The 17,698-nt window shown below is 51.1% G+C and overlaps 7 protein-coding genes across 7 annotated transcripts; 4 read left to right on the forward strand and 3 right to left on the reverse strand.

Moving 5' to 3' along the window:
- Positions 1-95: 95 nt before the first annotated feature.
- POL12 (DNA-directed DNA polymerase alpha subunit POL12) lies at positions 96-2,021 on the reverse strand (the record flags this gene model as incomplete). The annotated part of the gene is made up of 1 exon (XM_076683217.1): positions 96-2,021. The coding sequence occupies one exon, from the start codon at positions 2,019-2,021 to the stop codon at positions 96-98; it is 1,926 nt and encodes a 641-aa protein (XP_076542461.1).
- A 505-nt stretch (positions 2,022-2,526) lies between these two features.
- On the forward strand, positions 2,527-4,080 carry ARO9 (aromatic amino acid aminotransferase 2; the record flags this gene model as incomplete). The annotated part of the gene is made up of 1 exon (XM_076683218.1): positions 2,527-4,080. The coding sequence occupies one exon, from the start codon at positions 2,527-2,529 to the stop codon at positions 4,078-4,080; it is 1,554 nt and encodes a 517-aa protein (XP_076542462.1).
- Positions 4,081-4,261: 181 nt separating this feature from the next.
- Positions 4,262-5,170, reverse strand: LHP1 (la protein homolog; the record flags this gene model as incomplete). The annotated part of the gene is made up of 1 exon (XM_076683219.1): positions 4,262-5,170. The coding sequence occupies one exon, from the start codon at positions 5,168-5,170 to the stop codon at positions 4,262-4,264; it is 909 nt and encodes a 302-aa protein (XP_076542463.1).
- A 699-nt stretch (positions 5,171-5,869) lies between these two features.
- On the reverse strand, positions 5,870-7,039 carry TES1 (palmitoyl-CoA hydrolase; the record flags this gene model as incomplete). The annotated part of the gene is made up of 3 exons (XM_076683220.1): positions 5,870-6,670; positions 6,728-6,795; positions 6,862-7,039. The coding sequence occupies 3 exons, from the start codon at positions 7,037-7,039 to the stop codon at positions 5,870-5,872; spliced, it is 1,047 nt and encodes a 348-aa protein (XP_076542464.1).
- A 563-nt stretch (positions 7,040-7,602) lies between these two features.
- TRVA0_007S01222 (uncharacterized protein) lies at positions 7,603-9,402 on the forward strand (the record flags this gene model as incomplete). Its single annotated transcript, XM_076683221.1, has 1 exon — positions 7,603-9,402. The coding sequence occupies one exon, from the start codon at positions 7,603-7,605 to the stop codon at positions 9,400-9,402; it is 1,800 nt and encodes a 599-aa protein (XP_076542465.1).
- A 353-nt stretch (positions 9,403-9,755) lies between these two features.
- TRVA0_007S01244 (uncharacterized protein) lies at positions 9,756-11,609 on the forward strand (the record flags this gene model as incomplete). The annotated part of the gene is made up of 1 exon (XM_076683222.1): positions 9,756-11,609. One exon carries the CDS (start codon positions 9,756-9,758, stop codon positions 11,607-11,609), a length of 1,854 nt encoding a protein of 617 aa, XP_076542466.1.
- A 568-nt stretch (positions 11,610-12,177) lies between these two features.
- Positions 12,178-17,611, forward strand: SPO14 (phospholipase D; the record flags this gene model as incomplete). The annotated part of the gene is made up of 2 exons (XM_076683223.1): positions 12,178-12,270; positions 12,337-17,611. Exon 2 carries the CDS (start codon positions 12,347-12,349, stop codon positions 17,609-17,611), a length of 5,265 nt encoding a protein of 1,754 aa, XP_076542467.1. The 5' UTR covers positions 12,178-12,270; positions 12,337-12,346.
- Between the last annotated feature and the right edge of the window lie 87 nt (positions 17,612-17,698).

Below are 17,698 nucleotides of genomic sequence, written 5' to 3' on the forward strand. Positions count from 1 at the left end.
TACACGGTTCTATTTTGCTACAACTGTTCTGGCCACAATTGTTATAGCTGGAACTATTATGAACTGATTGCCTGGACATATTTAAAGATGAAAGATTACAATTTAATTATATCCACTCTAGCTCTGCCCCAGACCTCGTTATTAACAATATCATCTTGCGGAGGATTTGGGGGACTGATGTACATCTGCGCGTAGGTGCCGCCACTGGATCCCTTTGAGAGCATGCCCGGGTTAATTACGACAACATTTCGCACGACACTGGCAAAAGGCTTGAGCATGGACGGAGTGATCAAAACATCCGGAAGAGCAGTAGGCAGCTCCGTCAGACCCATATACGGAACGTCAATGGGCAGTCCCGGCTCTGTAGATCTGCTTGGCGACGGGAATACTGGATAAAGAGACCGCTGCGAAAGCATTGATGCCGCACACTCGGCTAGAGCGTTGCCATTGGCCGATGATGCAGATCTCTTCTCGACACCGGTGCCCTTCATGTCTCGTATGACATCCAATGAAGAAACAGCAAAGAGAGAGTCATTAAGCGAAAACATGGACGGGTTAGACAAGAACTTGAAGTTCTTGGCAAGACGAGACTTGAACACCGGGCTCTTCCTGTCGAATGCTTGCTGTGGGAACGCGGAATGGCTCGAAACCACGTCTTTTGGATGTGGAACCAGGATAACTGTGGTAGCGGAGCCATTGAGTCGTTGCAGCTTCGCCACCACCGTTGCTTTGAATACGTCGTCCAGGGTCTGGACTGGGGTGTTAGTGTCCGGATCCATTATATCGTCAAACTGGCAATCCTGAACGTGAGCATGGGATGCGTCCAAGAAGGGACCCATGAGGATAGCCACGTGCGGCTGCTTTTCTATAATGTGGGATATCAAGTCGTCGAGAGGCTCAAACATTAGATTGTCGTTAGTAGTGTACGGACCAGCCGCGACTGCAACCGATGCGGGAGCGCCCTTTTGTCTCTCAATGATAGACTCGACTTCCAACCGATCAGTAGCAGGCATAGGCAAATCCTGCAGCTCGATGATCTTGCTGACGACAAATGACTTGCCGTCGGGATTCGTACCCTGCACTGCGACAACTTGACCTGGGAAGAGGCTATATGATTCGAGTTGGTTGAGGTTGAGTCTAACTCGCATGCCTGCGCCAATTCGTCGGCAAGTCTCGAGCATGACAGACGCCGAGGTAAGCCGCTGGTCGTCTGACTCTGAATCCCCTAGAATGCGGCCCACGGCAATCACTTCAGACTGGTTAATGGTCGCTGGGTTTCCAATGTGATCTCCGGACTCTACGATGCTGCTTTTCAGCAGAGAGTCAATAAACGACTCAATTCGCTCGTCAAAGTACTCGGCGGCCTCGGACAGCTTCATGTACATTGTCCGGAACGCGTACTTCTTCACGTTCGAGTTCAGCGTGAACTTGACTATATCTTCCTTTTCGAGGTCAGCCTGATCCGGATTGACGACATTGCTGTTTAGCGATTCCAAAACTTTTCCCGCGTCTTTCCTCTGCTTGAATGGAGTGGACATGCCGTTCGTGATCTTGTCAGTGGAGGGAGTGAATTGTGGCTTCCCTACTGGCGTCTGAAATCGCACTGGAGAGACGCTAGACTTATCTCTGACTGGGGTCGTCATTACGGGAGTGCCTACGACTTTTCGCTTACGTGAGAGGGGCGTGTTGAGCATGGAATCAAGCAGGTTATTGGCCGCGGCCGATCTGGTGCCGGATCCTTTAGTGGCGGAAGAAGGCTGCGACACGGCGCCGCTGCTCTTCTTGCTCTTTTGGTTCTCTTTTTCCAGCTCGCGCTGAATGTAGCCCTGGAGGGCTCTGAGATTGGCTATCGACGGCTGGAGGCTGTTGTCTGCGGCGCTATTGAGCACGTACGACTCCCATTTCCAGTACAGTTCTTCGGCGCTGAGTGAGAACACTTTCATGAGCGACTCGCAGCTTTCCTGGAGCTCTGGCGCCTCCAGGATGGGGCCAAAGTGGTTTATCAGCTCGGAACCAGTCATTGAGGACGCGTCGACTGGAGGTGTGTTTGAGCTTTGCCTTTTCCGAAGACGCGTTAATTGATTGAGAGCGCGCACTACGTCGACGCGTCTGTTATAATTACGTAACTACGATTAACTAGTTAAAGTTGAGTGGCTTAAGCAGATGAGCAGATGATGATCGGCAGTCGATATGTACGGGGAACATACAGCGGGGACTATATCAATTATAGTTACTTCATCAGCAATTTGTGACATATTTGAGTCCATGAACTATTTGTACGAGTTGTCGCCATTCATGTTGAAGTATTATCGCCAATATAACTACAATAAATCTTTTATTATATACTGATAAAGGTAAATTACACTGAATTATTGCCCAGACATTTGATACGTTCCCCGCATAAGATAAGACAATCGTAAAAGGCACCGTTCCTATTGGAATAGCTTGCGGTAAAAGGATTCCTTCCACCTTTAAACTCCCCATTAATCCTTAAAAGAAGTGTGGTCATCATAGGATATCGCAGTAATGTTGAACGGGCCGATGGATCTGTCCCACCATCTGGGCGACGTTGCGAAGCAGCGAAAGCCTAGTTACATTAAGGAGTATTACCAGTACTTGTCTATCCCCGGGGCAGTCAACTTCGTATCTGGACTCCCATACTCAGGATACTTCCCTTATCGTGAGCTCACCGCAAGGGTATCTGAAGAGCCTGGAGACGATGGGAAAGAAGAGAGCGTGGTAGTGCCAAGGCGCTCTGAAGAATCCATGGAGTACCGAGTGGACATTGACTCGGCGCTCCAATATGGACTCGGAGAAGGGTATCCCGCCTTGAGGCAATGGGTTAAGACTCTCGTAGACACTGTTATCCTCCCGGAGAAGCCGTACCGGGATGGTCCAGACAGTATCATGACGTGCGGCAACACCGACGGCCTCACAAAGGTAGTCGAGACGTTCAGCAACCAATGGATCGCCGGAAAAAGCCTCATTGTGCAGCGGGAGAGTATAATTGTCGAGGAACACACGTATCCTGCTGCTCTGCAGACTTTTGTGCCCCGTGGGCTGCGCATTGTGCCGGTCAAGAGCGACAAGTACGGCATGGTTGTAAACGGCACCAACGGTCTACGGCAGGTTCTCGAGGGCTGGAACAGCTTCAAGGGCCGACGACCGCATCTAATGTACACCGTGACAATTGGCCAGAACCCGACTGGTTCGGTGGAGGCGTATGAGCGGCGAAAGGAGATCTATGAGCTCTGCAGCGTGTTTGACATTCTCATCATCGAGGACGAGCCGTACTGGTTCTTGCAGTACGACCTGTCTAGTGGTAGCAATAGGAAGTTTGCTGACCGCCTTGCGCGGTGCTTCCTGCCTATGGACCGTGACGGGCGAGTAATCCGGCTCGACACGTTTTCCAAGGTCATTGCGCCCGGGTGTCGTCTTGGGTGGGTTACGGGCCAGCCCAAACTCATCGAGCGCATTTTGAGGGTCACTGAGGTGGCTACTCAGCAGCCATGTGGCTTTGTGCAGTCGATGGTGGCTCAATTGGTCATGGGCGGCACTGATCCTCATCGAAACGAAGGGTGGGGCATTAACGGGTTCATGGCATGGTGTGAGAAGCTATGTCGTGAGTACGAGCGCCGACGAGACATTATGTGTTCAGTGCTGAAAAAGCGCCAAAAGGACCCGAGAAGTACTGGTGGTGACGATTGGTGTATCATCAGGACAGAGTTGCCATTGTACGATTTTGACGTCCCGGCGGCTGGTATGTTTCTGTGGGTGAGAATCCGCTTTGAGGAGCATCCATTGTATGGTAAGATTGCCCACCAGGACCTTGCCAAGGCGCTCTTCAAGTTCCTTCTCAGCGATCCGCACAAGGTGCTTATTTCTTTGGGCGCGACGTTTGCTGCTACGGACAAAATCGCGGCGGAAGAGGCATGGAAATATGTGCGACTTTGTTTTGCTGCCATTCACGAGAGCAGTATTGAGGCCTCGACCAATAAGTTCGTTGACGGGCTTGATGAGTTTTGGAAGCTTGAGACCGAGGAGGACATGTCGGTTGCCATTGCCTCTGTTGATCATTGACCGTTGCCTTGGCTTCTATTGAGCATACCGCTGGCGCTTGCCAAGTTAATATACAAATCAAAAGGTTGTTCTGTTAAATACACGTCAATTGGAATCCCATCATTAGAATATCTATTCACATTGGCCAACAAAAAGTCATGAAACCACCAAAATTAATATTATACATCATGCAATTCTGTTATTAAGCAGTGTCAGCGGCGACAGCTGGCTTCTCCTCGGACTTCTCAGCTGGCTTCTCGGCGACCTTCTCAGCCGGCTTCTCCTCGGACTTGTCAGCCTTCTCAGCCTTCTCTTCGTTCCTGTCGAACCGTCGTCGCTTGCCGTTGTTGTTGTTGAAGTTGCCCCGTCGCTTGTTAAACGGCTTCTTGTCGTGGGACTGCTTGTCAAATGCATTGAACCGCTTGGAAGGTCGCTTGCCCTTGGCGGTAATGGTGAAGCCGTGCTCCTCGGCCTTCATGTCAACGTAAGCCTTCTTCGACATGGTCAGCAGCTCCGTCTCGCCGTACTTGGGCTTGGGATCAGCAGCCAGGAACGAGTTGGCATCCTCGAGCTCAGCAAACTCGACAAACACCGAGTTCTTGAACTTCTTGTCCTCCGTCCGCCGCATTCGCACCTGCTTGACCTCACCCCAAGTCTCAAAGAACTTTTCAATCTCCTCCTGAAGCGAGTCGGTCTCGTCTGGGAAGCCCTTGGCGTACACAGATCGGTTGAATGCGTTGATTCGCTCCTCCTTCTTTGGCTCGACCAACGGCAGTCGTCGCTTGACGCACTCACCGTCCTCAGACACCTCGAGCAGCTCCTTGGACTGCCGCAGCGCATCGACAATGGCAGAGATCGGTCGGAACTTTCGCATCCGCGCAAACTGGGCAATTGTCGAGATTGGGACCCACCCGTCTCGCTCCTGGGTCGCCTTGTACAGGAACTTGTCGTGCGGCAGGTTCTGGTCGGAGAAGTAAAACTCCACCTGCTTGAGAATCGCCACGCTCTGCTCCTCGGCTGGCTGCTCAACCTCCTGCTTCTGCTGTTCGGTTGGCTGCTCAACCTCCTGCTTCTGCTCCTCTGGCATGGTCTTCTGTTCCTCCGAGCTCATTTTGTCACTGATCCAACACTGATAAGTTCAGAAATTTTTTTTTTTCACCGACCATATCGCGGGCGCAGAACCACCAAACGATAAGCCGCCATACTACTACAGCCTTGCCAAATTTGCTACAGCCCTACGAATCGACGATATCTACGAGGTTAGCCGATTAATTGTACCAGTAATAGTATTCTGAGAGCTTGTATTGAATCTAAGTCAGTAGTTTTTTGCTATAGCCAATTGAGTAGTCACATGCTGTAATATAGTACGGTACAGTAGAATAGTAGTAGAATAGTAGTACCGGTAGAATAGCAGTAGAATAGCAGTAGAATAGCAGTAGAATAGCAGTAGAATAGCAGTAGAATAGCAGTAGAATAGTAGTAAGATAGTGGCAGTAGGATATTGGTACCGGTAAAATGATGCTCCCCCTTGGTAGCTCTGGACGAGACTCCCCGAGTGGCTAAACAGTTAACCCATCGGGATGCTCCTGGAACTACAATTGTTGTCTCAATTCCACCATACACAGTTCCTATCCTAAACTATTCCTCGATTTCCCGTTCTAGCCAGTTCGACTAGTAACCTCGAGGACCACAAAGAGGAGGGGACCCCGACGCGAAGCGTCTCCCCGGGGGGTTTGGGGGGCTGGCCCTCCAAGTACAGTTGCACAGCCTAGCGGAAGATCAGGTTAATGTAAAAATGCATTGTAGTGGGTTAGAGTCTCGGCTTGGCTTTATGCTTCTCCTCGTCCTTGTAAAGCCGGACGACGCCATCTTGCATGAAGGAGCACACCAAGCGCTTGTTTTTATCGTAGATGCGCCCGTTATAGAGCCCCCGGCCGTCAAAGGAGCGGTCGGAGAAGGTTTCCATGGTCAGCCAGCCATCGTCAGCGCGAGCATCTAGGTTGTGCATGACAAAGGCGTGGTCAATGGAGGCAATTCGCTTGATGAGCTTATCATGGGGGTTGTCCTGGAGGTTGATGATCGTGAAGAGCGAGTTGCGGTCGGATGCATAGAGAAACGCGGCGATGTGGAGATTGGGGTCGCTAGGCAGCGGATCGTGAGACTTGAAGTAGTGGAGCTGTCTACGCTTCGAGACCTCTGAGATGTCCTTGTTGAAGTGGTCCATCTTGAGCTTGCGGACCTCGATCGGGTGCACCTCCTGGACATAAGTGTTGTCCGGGTCCGCAACCCACGCCTCCCACTGGGGCATATCTACCTCCGGAGCCAATGGCACCTCATGAACGCTGTGCGGCAGCGATTCCGGGTGGAACGACGGGTGCATGGGGTGCTGGTGGTCGAGGATGGATTCCTCGGGCTCCTTGAAGGAGAGAATGCCAATGAAACAGAGGTGCTTCGAGCCAAAATCAAACTCCTCAATTGGCCCCAGCTCCAGCGGAGGCTGGTACACCCTGATCTGCCGCACCGAGTACGACCGACCGTTTCGGATCGTCTCCACTTTGTAAGTGAATGGCACGTCCTGTTTCCCGGGCAGGATGAAGTATCCATGAAGGTTCTACACACGCTGGGGTTAGCCCGCCTCGGAATGGCGGAAATATAATGAAATACTTACGTGAATGATGTACTTCGAGCCTACCGTTCGGGCTCCGGCTACTGCGCACTGGGCAAGTACATGGCCTCCTAAGGCGCACTTTGTTAGCTTTCTACTGAAAATTGGTCCTAGGAGGGGGGGGGGGGGGGGCTTACCAAAGACTCCTGGGGCGTTTAGCGGCCTGAATGGACGGACAGTCGACTGGAAGTATCTAGTCGTCTCTGCAAAGGCCGATTCCTTCACCGGAACGGGGATCTCCTTGAGGGACATCAAGTCCGCAAAGGTCTTGTTCGGTGGATCAGCAAGCACTGGCTCCTCGATCTTTTCCGTCATTCTATTTTCTCTACTACTAGTGACTCAGGCCTATCTTGGAATCTAGTCAACCCTCGACGAACGTGATATTGAATAACATATATAGAAGCTTCGGCTAAGAGCGGGGGTGGTGGTGCCTGCATTGGGGGGCCCCACAGGTACCTCGGTAGAGCGGTGCTGAATTCCGGATTGATGGATGGGGGCCCCCAAACTTCAACTGCTCCAGGGCAAAAAAAAACAACCCAGAGATCACATTCCAGATTTGAGCTTTGCATATGTTTTTGAACAGACGAATTCCGGTTCAGCGCTAGGATAAACCGCCGTATAAGCCTCGCAAAGGCGTAAGGTTTATTTCGCTCAATGTACAGCCGGTCTGGCCCCGACGCTTGAGCCACACGAAAGCCACACAAGCCGCACAGTGTTTCAGGGGCACCGGGCGGTGTTTGATAAACCGGCGTTTGCCAAACTCCGTTTGGCATTCGCCGCGCTAAATGACTTTGGCTTTGATCGAGGCCCCTTTTATTTTTTTTTGTTTAAAAGCCAGAGACTTCTCGCTTTAGTTTTGGCGAGAATCACTATACGAAATGGACTCAGTTAAGAGTATTAGTTGGCGAGATGTCACTGTCGAGGCGCCAAAGTCCGGCGCAACCATCCTCGACGGCGTCAGTGGTATTGTGCGCCCCGGCGAGATCATGGCCCTCATGGGCCCCAGTGGATGCGGCAAGACGACTCTTTTGAACGTCCTCGCCTACCGATCGAAGCTGGGGTCCGAAGGATCCATGCGCATCAATAATACGCCGGCCACCAAGCATCTTATTCAACAATTGTCGTCATATGTCGAGCAGGAAGACTCCCTCATCGGCAGCCTGACCGTGCGCGAAACCATTGATTTCGCGGCTCAGCTGTACGGCATGAAGCAGCCGCACCGGAAAAGCAGAGTAGACGAGCTCATCAAGTGGTTTGGCCTTGAGGATCAGGCAGGAACAATTATCGGTACCCCCATTAATAAAGGCATATCTGGTGGACAGAAGCGGCGTGTGAGCGTCGCGTGTCAGCTCATTACGCAGCCGCAGATTCTGTTCCTCGACGAGGTAACGAGCGGTCTCGACTCCAAGGCGTCGTACGAGGCCATATCGCGCATTAAGCAAGTCGCAAAGGCAGAGAACATGATTGTTATTGCGTCGATCCACCAGCCCTCGACGGTGACCTTGAACCTATTTGACAAAGTCGCCTTTCTGACCAAAGGAAAGCCAGTGTATTTCGGCCCTACCCAGGAGATTGCGTCTTACTTTGAATCCATTGGGCACGCCATCCCGCGAAACTACAACGTTGCCGAATACGTGCTCGATCTCATCAACACTGACTTTTCGCTGGAGCAAGACGACCCTTCATGCCTGATTGAGAGTATCCACGAGAGCTGGCTCGCATCGGGCCACAGTGAGCAACTCGACAAGCAGCTCGATAGCATCAGCCAGTATCCAGAAGGTCCTCTAGCCCTCACGCAGGAACCGGTCTCTGCGCACGTTAGAACGCTCAGTCAGACCTGGATTCTGCTGCGGCGGCTGTTCATCAAGTCGAAACGCGACCTGCTTGCTTACTACGTTCGGTTCGCAATGTACATGGGCCTTGCCGTCCTCATGGGCACTGTGTGGCTGCGTCTCGGGTCTGAGCAGCAGAACATTCAACCGTTTATCAACGCCATCTTCTTCTCCGGCGCGTTTATGTCTTTCATGGCAGTCGCATACATTCCAGCCTACCTCGAAGACTTCCAAGCGTACAAAAAAGACAGCGATAATGGCCTCTACGGCCCGACGGCGTTCATGCTGTCCAACTTCCTCATTGGTGTGCCCTTCCTGTTTGCGCTGACCGTTCTCTTCTCAGTGTTTACGTACTTCATGGTGAATTTCCGGCACTCGGCCACGGGGTTCTTCCGCTATGTTATGTGGCTCTTCCTCGATCTCATCGCCGCAGAGTCGCTTGTCGTACTCGTATCTTCGCTCGCGCCCATATTCGTCGTTGCCCTGGCCCTCGTAGCCTTCGCCAACGGCCTGTGGATGTCTGTCGGCGGTTTCTTAGTCTCAGCAGATATTCTCAATGTCTTTTGGTACTACACATTCTACTGGATAAACTACCAGCGCTACGTTTTCCAGGGGATGATGTTCAATGAGTTTGAGACCCGGGTGTTTGAATGCGACAGCAACTGCCATTGCATGTACTCCTCGCCTCTCGAAGACAGCTGTCAAATCGCCGGCGACGCAGTGCTGACTAGTCTGGGCTATAAAAATAATCACACCGGCGAATGGGTTGGCCTGCTCGTAGTCATAATCTTTGCCTACCGTCTAGGAGCATGGGCCGTTCTCGAGTTCAAAAACCGGTTCCGATAAACCAGACATTCAACAAAAACACCATGTAAGAATAATGTAATATTCATGTACAGTTTCTCTTTATAACTACCTATAATTCTACTCTATCTACAGATGTGTACCGGTTTTACTTCTTGGCAATGCAATGCCGTGAGATTCGGGGTGTCGACAAAATATGTGCGGCTGAACCACGGTGTGTCACTACTCCACAAAGAAGCGACACGGGACTCGATCGGAGTTTACTCCATATGGTATATTGCTGTCAATAACTAGTTAATGAAATGCGGGCTTAGTAGGTCTCAAATCGGGGCTTTAAATACCGGGGTAATTGGAGATAGCTCGTACATAGTTAAAATATATCAGAGTTGCCGATAATGGCAGAAAGCAGTGATTGCGATAGGATTCGCAGTAGCAAAAGCCACAAGGGAGCCTCCTTGGACCACCATGAATACGAGGATCGTGTGGGCAAAGCCTCGAGCTTCATCTTAGATGCCGCGAGGTGCGGAGACGTGACCCACAATCCGTTGAAAGATATCTCGCGAGACCAATGCATTCGCTCTGCGACGGAATTCGCGACCAAGCACGGCTTGGACGAAGACGTTGAATACTTCGTCAAGGGCGCATTATTAGCTCAATCAGGGGAAACTGATCTGCTCACCGAGGACGAGCTGGACAGTGTCATAATGGAGGTGCAGCATAAATGGCGCCAGCCTGTCATGCTGTACTACCTGACAATTATGTGTGCTATGTGCGCCGTGGTCCAGGGTATGGACGAGACAGTCGTCAACGGTGCACAGACTTACTATACCTCTCTGCTCGGGATGGATACTTTACCGAACAGTCAATGGATTGAGGGGCTCGTCGTGGGAGCGCCGTACCTATGTTGCGCACTGATAGGATGTGCCTTGACTGAGCCATTGAATAATCTCATTGGCCGGAGAGGCGTCATTTTCGTTTCGTGCTTTATAGCAGCAGCAGCATCGATATGGGAAGGGTTCACGTTCACATGGCAGCAGCTCTTCGGAGCGAGATTTTTGCTGGGCCTAGGTATCGGCCCAAAGTCGACAACGGTGCCTGTATTTGCGGCCGAGTGTACGCCGGCTCCTATTCGAGGCGCGCTCGTTATGATGTGGCAGATGTGGACCGCTTTTGGCATCATGTTGGGGTATATCGTATGTGTCGCGCTGAAGCCAAATGGCCGTGGCATCACCCCAGATACCTCGTGGCGGCTAATGCTAGGATCCACGGTTGTCGCACCAGTAATTGTGTGCATTCAGGTATTCTTCGTGCCCGAGTCTCCTCGATGGTACGTCAAGAAGGGCCAGGTCAAAAACGCTTACAATTCCCTCGTCCGGCTGCGAACCCACAGAGTTCTTGCGGCGCGAGACCTTTACTACATGGCTATCATGATTGCAATTAATGACGAGATCAACAAAGGAAGAAACGTCTTGGCTGATATTTTTCTCATTGGACGTAACCGGAGAGCCCTCTATGCATCGCAGATTGTCATGTTCATGCAGCAGTTCTGCGGCGTCAATGTCATCGCCTATTACTCGTCAAACATCTTTAAACAGGCAAACTTTGGTGAGGTTCCGGCCCTGCTGGCATCGATGGGATTCGGCATCCTCAATTTCCTGTTCGCCATACCGGCCGTCTTTACAATTGATACCTTTGGTAGGAGGTCCCTTGCGCTATTTACGCTACCGTTCCTGGCGCTCTTCCTACTATTTACTGGGTTCTCATTCTTTATCCGTACAAGGACGGCAAGGGTTGGATGTATAACCCTAGGCATATACCTGTACACCATATTCTACTCGCCGGGAATGGGCCCCGTGCCCTTCACGTATAGTGCAGAGTGCTTCCCATTGCATGTCAGAGATGTCGGAATGTCCTTGGCAACTATCACGCTGTGGGGATTCAACTTTATTCTCTCTCTCACATGGCCGGCGCTCGTCAAGGCATTCACGAGCCAGGGTGCTTTCGGATATTACGCGGCGTGGAACGTCGTTGGATATTTCTTGGTGTTCTTCTTCGTCCCGGAAACCAAAGCGCGAACGCTGGAGGAGCTCGACATTACCTTCAGTTTATCGACTCGCAAATTCGTCAGGCATCATCTAAAGTACCTACCTTACAACTTCCGCCGCTACGTTCTTCTCCAAAAGAACTTGCCTCCAAAAGAAGACGTTTATGATACTACTTATGATTACGACGATAACAACATATACTAATCTCATAATGATGCCCATCATTTTCGATATAACGTTATAGGAAAATAGTAGTCCTAGTTTGATGCGCTTTCAGAGGAATTGTAAATGCGAATGACATGATTCTAGGCAATTATCCGCACAAACTCCGTCGGTATTGCATTAGAATCAAATTCATTTTGAAGACAGTTCTAAATTTCAACTATATTGCCAACGTCATCGATCTTCAGTTGACAGAGTATTGAGTCTTCAATTCAACCCGATAGGTGAATAACGAAGTATCAAAGGCCGGTACTATGCGGCTGAGACACAAACGGTAATATTATTTCACGTACGTACATACTCACCCCATCATCCTCGGCAATATTTTCGGAGGAAATCCCAAAATTCCTGAGCGAGCTAGCCAGTACCGCCTTAGATCCACCAGCCACTGGCAGAATATGTGTGGGATCAGCTTGAGCTGATATCAGCATTCTTGATATCACCCGTGCATAAAAAAGGGGTACTCGAAGTTCGGGAGAGGTGGGGCGCGGAAACGAAGCCAAGCTTCCATCGAAACCTCCTGAAATAATCCAAACACAACAAATACCACAGACAACAGAGTGCGACAGTTGGAGAAAGACCAGAGGCTTCTGGAGCAGAACCACTGGGTAATAAAAAGGTGTGGATAAGCGATCGATTTTTAGTAAGTGAAGAGATATATGGTCTTGATGCCGGTGTCCCAGTCGCGGAGTGCTAATTGATTGAAAAGGTAATCGAGCATGCCTGCATCAGAGACCGACCAGTCGAGCCCTGCTATGGGCACGGTGGTCGCGAGCGAAGCATCACGCAAGATGAAGAGTCCGGTGAAGCCGCAGTTTCGCGTCGACGAAGAGGATGAGTACTTTGGACTGAAGAGGAGCGACCACGCGGGATCAAGCCCGCAGCGCATTTCACCGGTCAGCGAAGAAGGCATCTTCGAGTCGGTAAACGGTGGGGCTGTGTCTGATCCGGAATCTTGGCAGGATGAGTCTGATACCGACCGGCCGTCTGTGTCGTTTCGCACTCCGGCAAGGTCGTCAAAGCTGGCAATTGTAGAGAACGCCAACGACGACTCGAGTAGCAACATCAGTCCATCGGCAACTACTGCTCAAAATGGGTCGACGCGGCCTCGTAAGGGTAGGAAGCTACGCCCTAGGCTAGATAAGACAAGGGACAGCTTAAGCATGAACTATGTTGCCGCAAAACTGAGCTCCTTAGTGGGAACGGGCGATGACACCACAGCAGCCGTAGATTCGGAAGACGGTGGCGAAGTATCACCCAGAAAAGACACTACTCCTCGACGGAAGCTCAAGAAAACGAGATCAAAGAGTGATACTGGTGTTAATCCAATTCCGCCCATGCATCAACTCATTCGAGGGCGGATGGGGAACCGAAAGTCGAGGTACAGCTCCAAGTCGGTCGATCTACGGGGCAAGAATCGGGATGTTGTCGATGATCGCATTGGAAGTGACCATGAAGCAGCATTTTCGGATACGGAGCTTGCGAATGCAATCTCCAACGGCGAGGAACGTCCTCGGAGACGGTTTTACATTAGGTCCACGACGACCGGCGATATACTGCATCCGCATAACACCCAGACGAACCAGCCGGAGACTCCAGGTAATCGTTTTATGCGAAGGATCTCGGCGTTTGATCACACTACTGCGCCGGGTGCCTGGAAGGATTTCAAAAAATCCATTAGAGCCAACCTCGGTAAAAGAAAAAAGAAGCAGGAGGTGCCGAAAATTGACTACGAGAAGTCCACAGAGCTCATCTACGAGCTTGTTGCAGGATGCCCTGCAGCGATCATTCTTGCGTCGCAGTTCCAGCGCGACGACAGGAACCTCAAACGGATCCCTGTCCTTCTGGAGCAGATCAAGTTCCGGCTGGTCGACGTGAGCGGCTCGGTCGGCGAAAAAAATAGAAAGTACCGCCTTGACCTCGAGTATGGCTCTGGCCCAGCGAGACTCACTTGGTCCATCAGAAAGGAGTATAAAGATTTCTGGCTGCTCCATTCGCGGTTGAGGAACCTTACCAACCCATTCCAGACCAAGAGTAAACTACCAAAATTCCCTGGCCGGCATCTTAGACAGTCCAGTCGAGGGCGTCGAGCCCTGCATACTTCTCCATCCCATCCTGATATGGAGAATAGGCGTGTCAGTGTCATTGAAGACAACCCGCGGTCCAATGCATCCGAGTCGGTAAGAGACACTCGAGCTATGTCGCTTTTTTCTCTGAGCTCGCGTGAGAGCTCCCCAGACTCGCGTAGAAGTTTTTCAACCTTCCGGCAGGACTTTTTATCGCCCATGTACTCAAGGCGTGACAATGCCGAGACGCGGCAAGCTCAGATTGAGCAGCGAACCTCTGCTAATGAGGCTCTGCTCGTGGCTATGGAGCAGTACCTCAAATACGTGTTCCAGCACTTTAGGTTCCGCCCGGATGCAAACAAGCTATTCCAGTTCCTCGAGTTGTCTAATATGAGCATTCGACTGGCTCCAGAAAACTCGTACCACGGTAAGGAAGGCTACTTGTTCATTCGGTCTTCCTCTGCTTCCCAAGGTTGGCGTGTGTCCCACTGGCGTCCTAATGATCTCACGCAGATGATTCAGCGGCACACTCCAAAATGGTTCATGGTGCGCCACTCATATCTGGTTTGTGTGGAGAACTGCTACGAAACGAACATCCTTGAGGTTTTCCTCGTCGACTCTGGATTCAAGGTGTCTGAGAGCCGTGCATTTGGTAGCAAGGACGAAGATGAGGACGAGCATGGTAGCACTCCAAATGTACACATTTCCTTCCAGTTGGAGAACAACGAGCGCAAAATCAAACTCGTAGCTGGTTCGGACAAGACTCTGACCATGTGGATGGACAGTATGAACGATATGAAGGAGAAAACCATTTGGAGTAAACGTCAGCGATTCGACAGCTTCGCGCCAGTGCGGAAGAATGTGCACGCTCAATGGTTTGTGGACGGCCGAGACTACTTTTGGGCCGTAAGTGGTGCCATTGATATGGCAAAGGACGTTATTTATATTCATGATTGGTGGCTCAGTCCGGAGATTTACATGCGTCGACCACCCGAGGGCAATCAGCACTGGCGGCTAGACCGGCTGCTCAAACGAAAGGCCGATGAAGGAGTTAAGATCTTCGTCATCGTATACCGAAATGTTGGCAACATTGTTCCAATCGACTCCATGTATACTAAGCATTCGCTGCTCGATCTCCACCCGAACATTTATGTCATGCGGTCGCCAAATCAGCTCATACAGAATACATTCTTTTGGGCCCATCACGAAAAGCTGTGTCTTATTGATAATACTGTGGCTTTCGTGGGAGGTATTGATCTCTGCTTTGGCCGATGGGATACTCCAGATCATGTTCTTGTCGACGATAGCCCAGCGGCATTTTATAAACAGAACCCGAATCCGTTCAATGAGACCCAGATATGGCCTGGCAAGGACTACTCTAACCCACGTGTGCAAGACTTTGTTGCTTTGGACCGCCCTTACCAGGATATGTACGACCGTAAGAAGGTACCGCGAATGCCTTGGCACGATGTACATATGATGGTCTTTGGTCAACCTGCTCGTGACTTGACCCGGCATTTCGTACAGCGGTGGAATTATCTTCTGCGACAGAAGCGACCATCGAGATACACGCCATTGTTGCTGCCGCCTCCAGATCTTACTGACGAGCAAATCCGGCAGCTCGATTTGGATGGCACGTGTGAGACTCAGATTTTGCGGTCTTCAGGCAACTGGTCCCTTGGTCTCAAGGAGCCGGAGCATAGCGTTCAGAACGCATATCTCAAGGCAATTGAGCAGTCGGAGCATTTTGTGTACATTGAGAACCAGTTCTTCATTACGTCTACCTCGCTGGAGAACACCAAGGTGGAGAATCGTATCGGTGACGCGCTGGTGGAGCGTATTATCCGAGCTCATGAGCGGGGTGAGAACTGGCGGGCCGTGATTGTTATTCCATTGATGCCAGGGTTCGAGTCCCAGGTTGACTTGCCTGATGGATCCAGCGTTCGAGTCATTATGCAGTGCCAGTTCTACAGTATTTCTCGAGGCCCGAACAGTATCTTTGCGCGGCTGCATAAGGCAGGCATTTATCCGGATGATTATATCCAATTCTTCTCGCTTCGTAAGTGGGGCAAGATTGGCCCTAACAAGAAGCTTGTCACTGAGCAGTTGTATGTTCACGCCAAGACGATGATCATCGATGACCGGGTTGCCATTATTGGATCTGCGAATATCAATGAGCGGTCTATGCGAGGTAATCGTGATTCTGAGGTTGCCTGTATTGTTAGGGACGCCCACCAGATTGACTCGACCATGGGGGGCGAACCATACAAAGTGGGACATTTTGCTCACACGTTGCGAATGCGGCTAATGCGGGAGCATTTGGGCATTGATGTGGACCAGATTGATATCATTGAACGGCAAGCAGAGATGCTCGCCAGCAAGTCTCAGGACGGATACCACCGGGAATCGATCTATTCGGATACTGAGCTTGGTGGTCCGCTTCCCAACGGTACACTTAATGGAAGTGCCAGAAAGGAGGAGATCATCAAGCACAATGATCGAGGTGTTGATGAGCAAAGTGTTAGTGGTCGCGGTGCTGATGAGCGAGGTGCTGATGATCACGGTGTTGATGATCGCGGTGTTGATGATTCGATACGAGCCGCAGCCGCGGCAGCCGCAGCAGCGACCAATAATGTTGACGACGAGCCTGTGAATGAGCTGCCGCCTGCGAACTCGGAGACCCTTGCCATGCCTACTGAAGCAATTGAGATGCGAGGATTCAATCACTTTGCTGGAATCGACAACATTGGTATGCGTGAGAAGAAGGCTATCAGTATGGATTCTCGAGTTCAAAACAATGTAAAGCACCGGCTGGATGTTGAAGGTGAAGGATACGATGGCATGGCCTCCATGAAACAGACTCACCGCAAGATGCTTGAAACTATTAAAGAGAAGGCACATCTCGTGGTGAATAACACGGAGCAGGCGGTCCGAGAGATTCTTGCCGAGGAAGAAGTTACGGACATGGAGACATTTAAGCGGCGGCTCTATGAGAAAACGGCTCAGACGCGCCTGGCCATTGACGAAGGGCGAGACGGTGCCCCGTCAGTACATTTCCAATCTAGTGCCAGCACCCATAGCCAGCATCCAGGTGCCCCATCCACCGTGTCTGTGTCGGCCAACGACATGAATAGTGTCGAGGACGGGGATGCAGAAACAGATGATTCCGGCGAGGAATGTGACTTTGAAGGGCTTCCAACTGGCCCTGCCAAGCCCCTTGACCCGTACATCTTCGCTGACCCGCTTGTTAACTCTTTCTATTATGACGCGTGGCTCAAGACTGCTGAACGCAACACTGCCATTTTCCGCAAAGTATTCCGGTGCCAGCCCGACGACCAGGTCACAACTTGGAAGGAGTACAAGGAGTATGTCAAGTATGGCCAGCGGTTCTCTGAGCAGCAGGATCGCCTTGGTGGCCAGTGGCCGCAGGACCAGGAGCAGCAGCAAGTTGAGAGTGAAAAGACTACTCGGGCGCATGCTCCATTGGGCGACTTCAGTGACATGCCGCCCAGCAGTGAGAAGATCGAGGTTCCTGAGGACACTGAAAAGCGGGAGCAGGATGAGGAAGTCATTCAAGAAAGCAAAGCCGAGGCTGGGCAGTCTACCAACACTGCCAGTATGAATGGACCAGTGAGTGAGTCTGCTGCTACTGGACACAACCGGGAGTCCAATGCCTCTGGGACCCATGGTGCGCCTTCAAGAACCCACACGAGAAGAAGAAGGAACACCAGGTCGTCGCGACGATACTTCTCGGGCGATATCGAGCAAATCCTTGATCCGGCAGAGGCAGAAAAGATCCTTCAAGGAGTGCGCGGCCATTTGGTCATGTTCCCCGCTGACTGGCTTGCGCGAGAGCTGGAGACTGGCAATTGGTTCTACAACCTGGATAGAATCCCGCCAGTCGAAATTTACGATTAATGATGATCATGACGTTATATGTATATGCTAACTATGTGTTATTACTGTATTTTTTTATTTTTACAGGCCATGTAGGGGCCACTCGTA

This window comes from Trichomonascus vanleenenianus, assembly GCF_965637985.1.
Source record: "Trichomonascus vanleenenianus strain CLIB 3782 genome assembly, contig: TRVA0_007S, whole genome shotgun sequence".
Lineage (NCBI taxonomy): Eukaryota > Fungi > Ascomycota > Dipodascomycetes > Dipodascales > Trichomonascaceae > Blastobotrys > Blastobotrys vanleenenianus.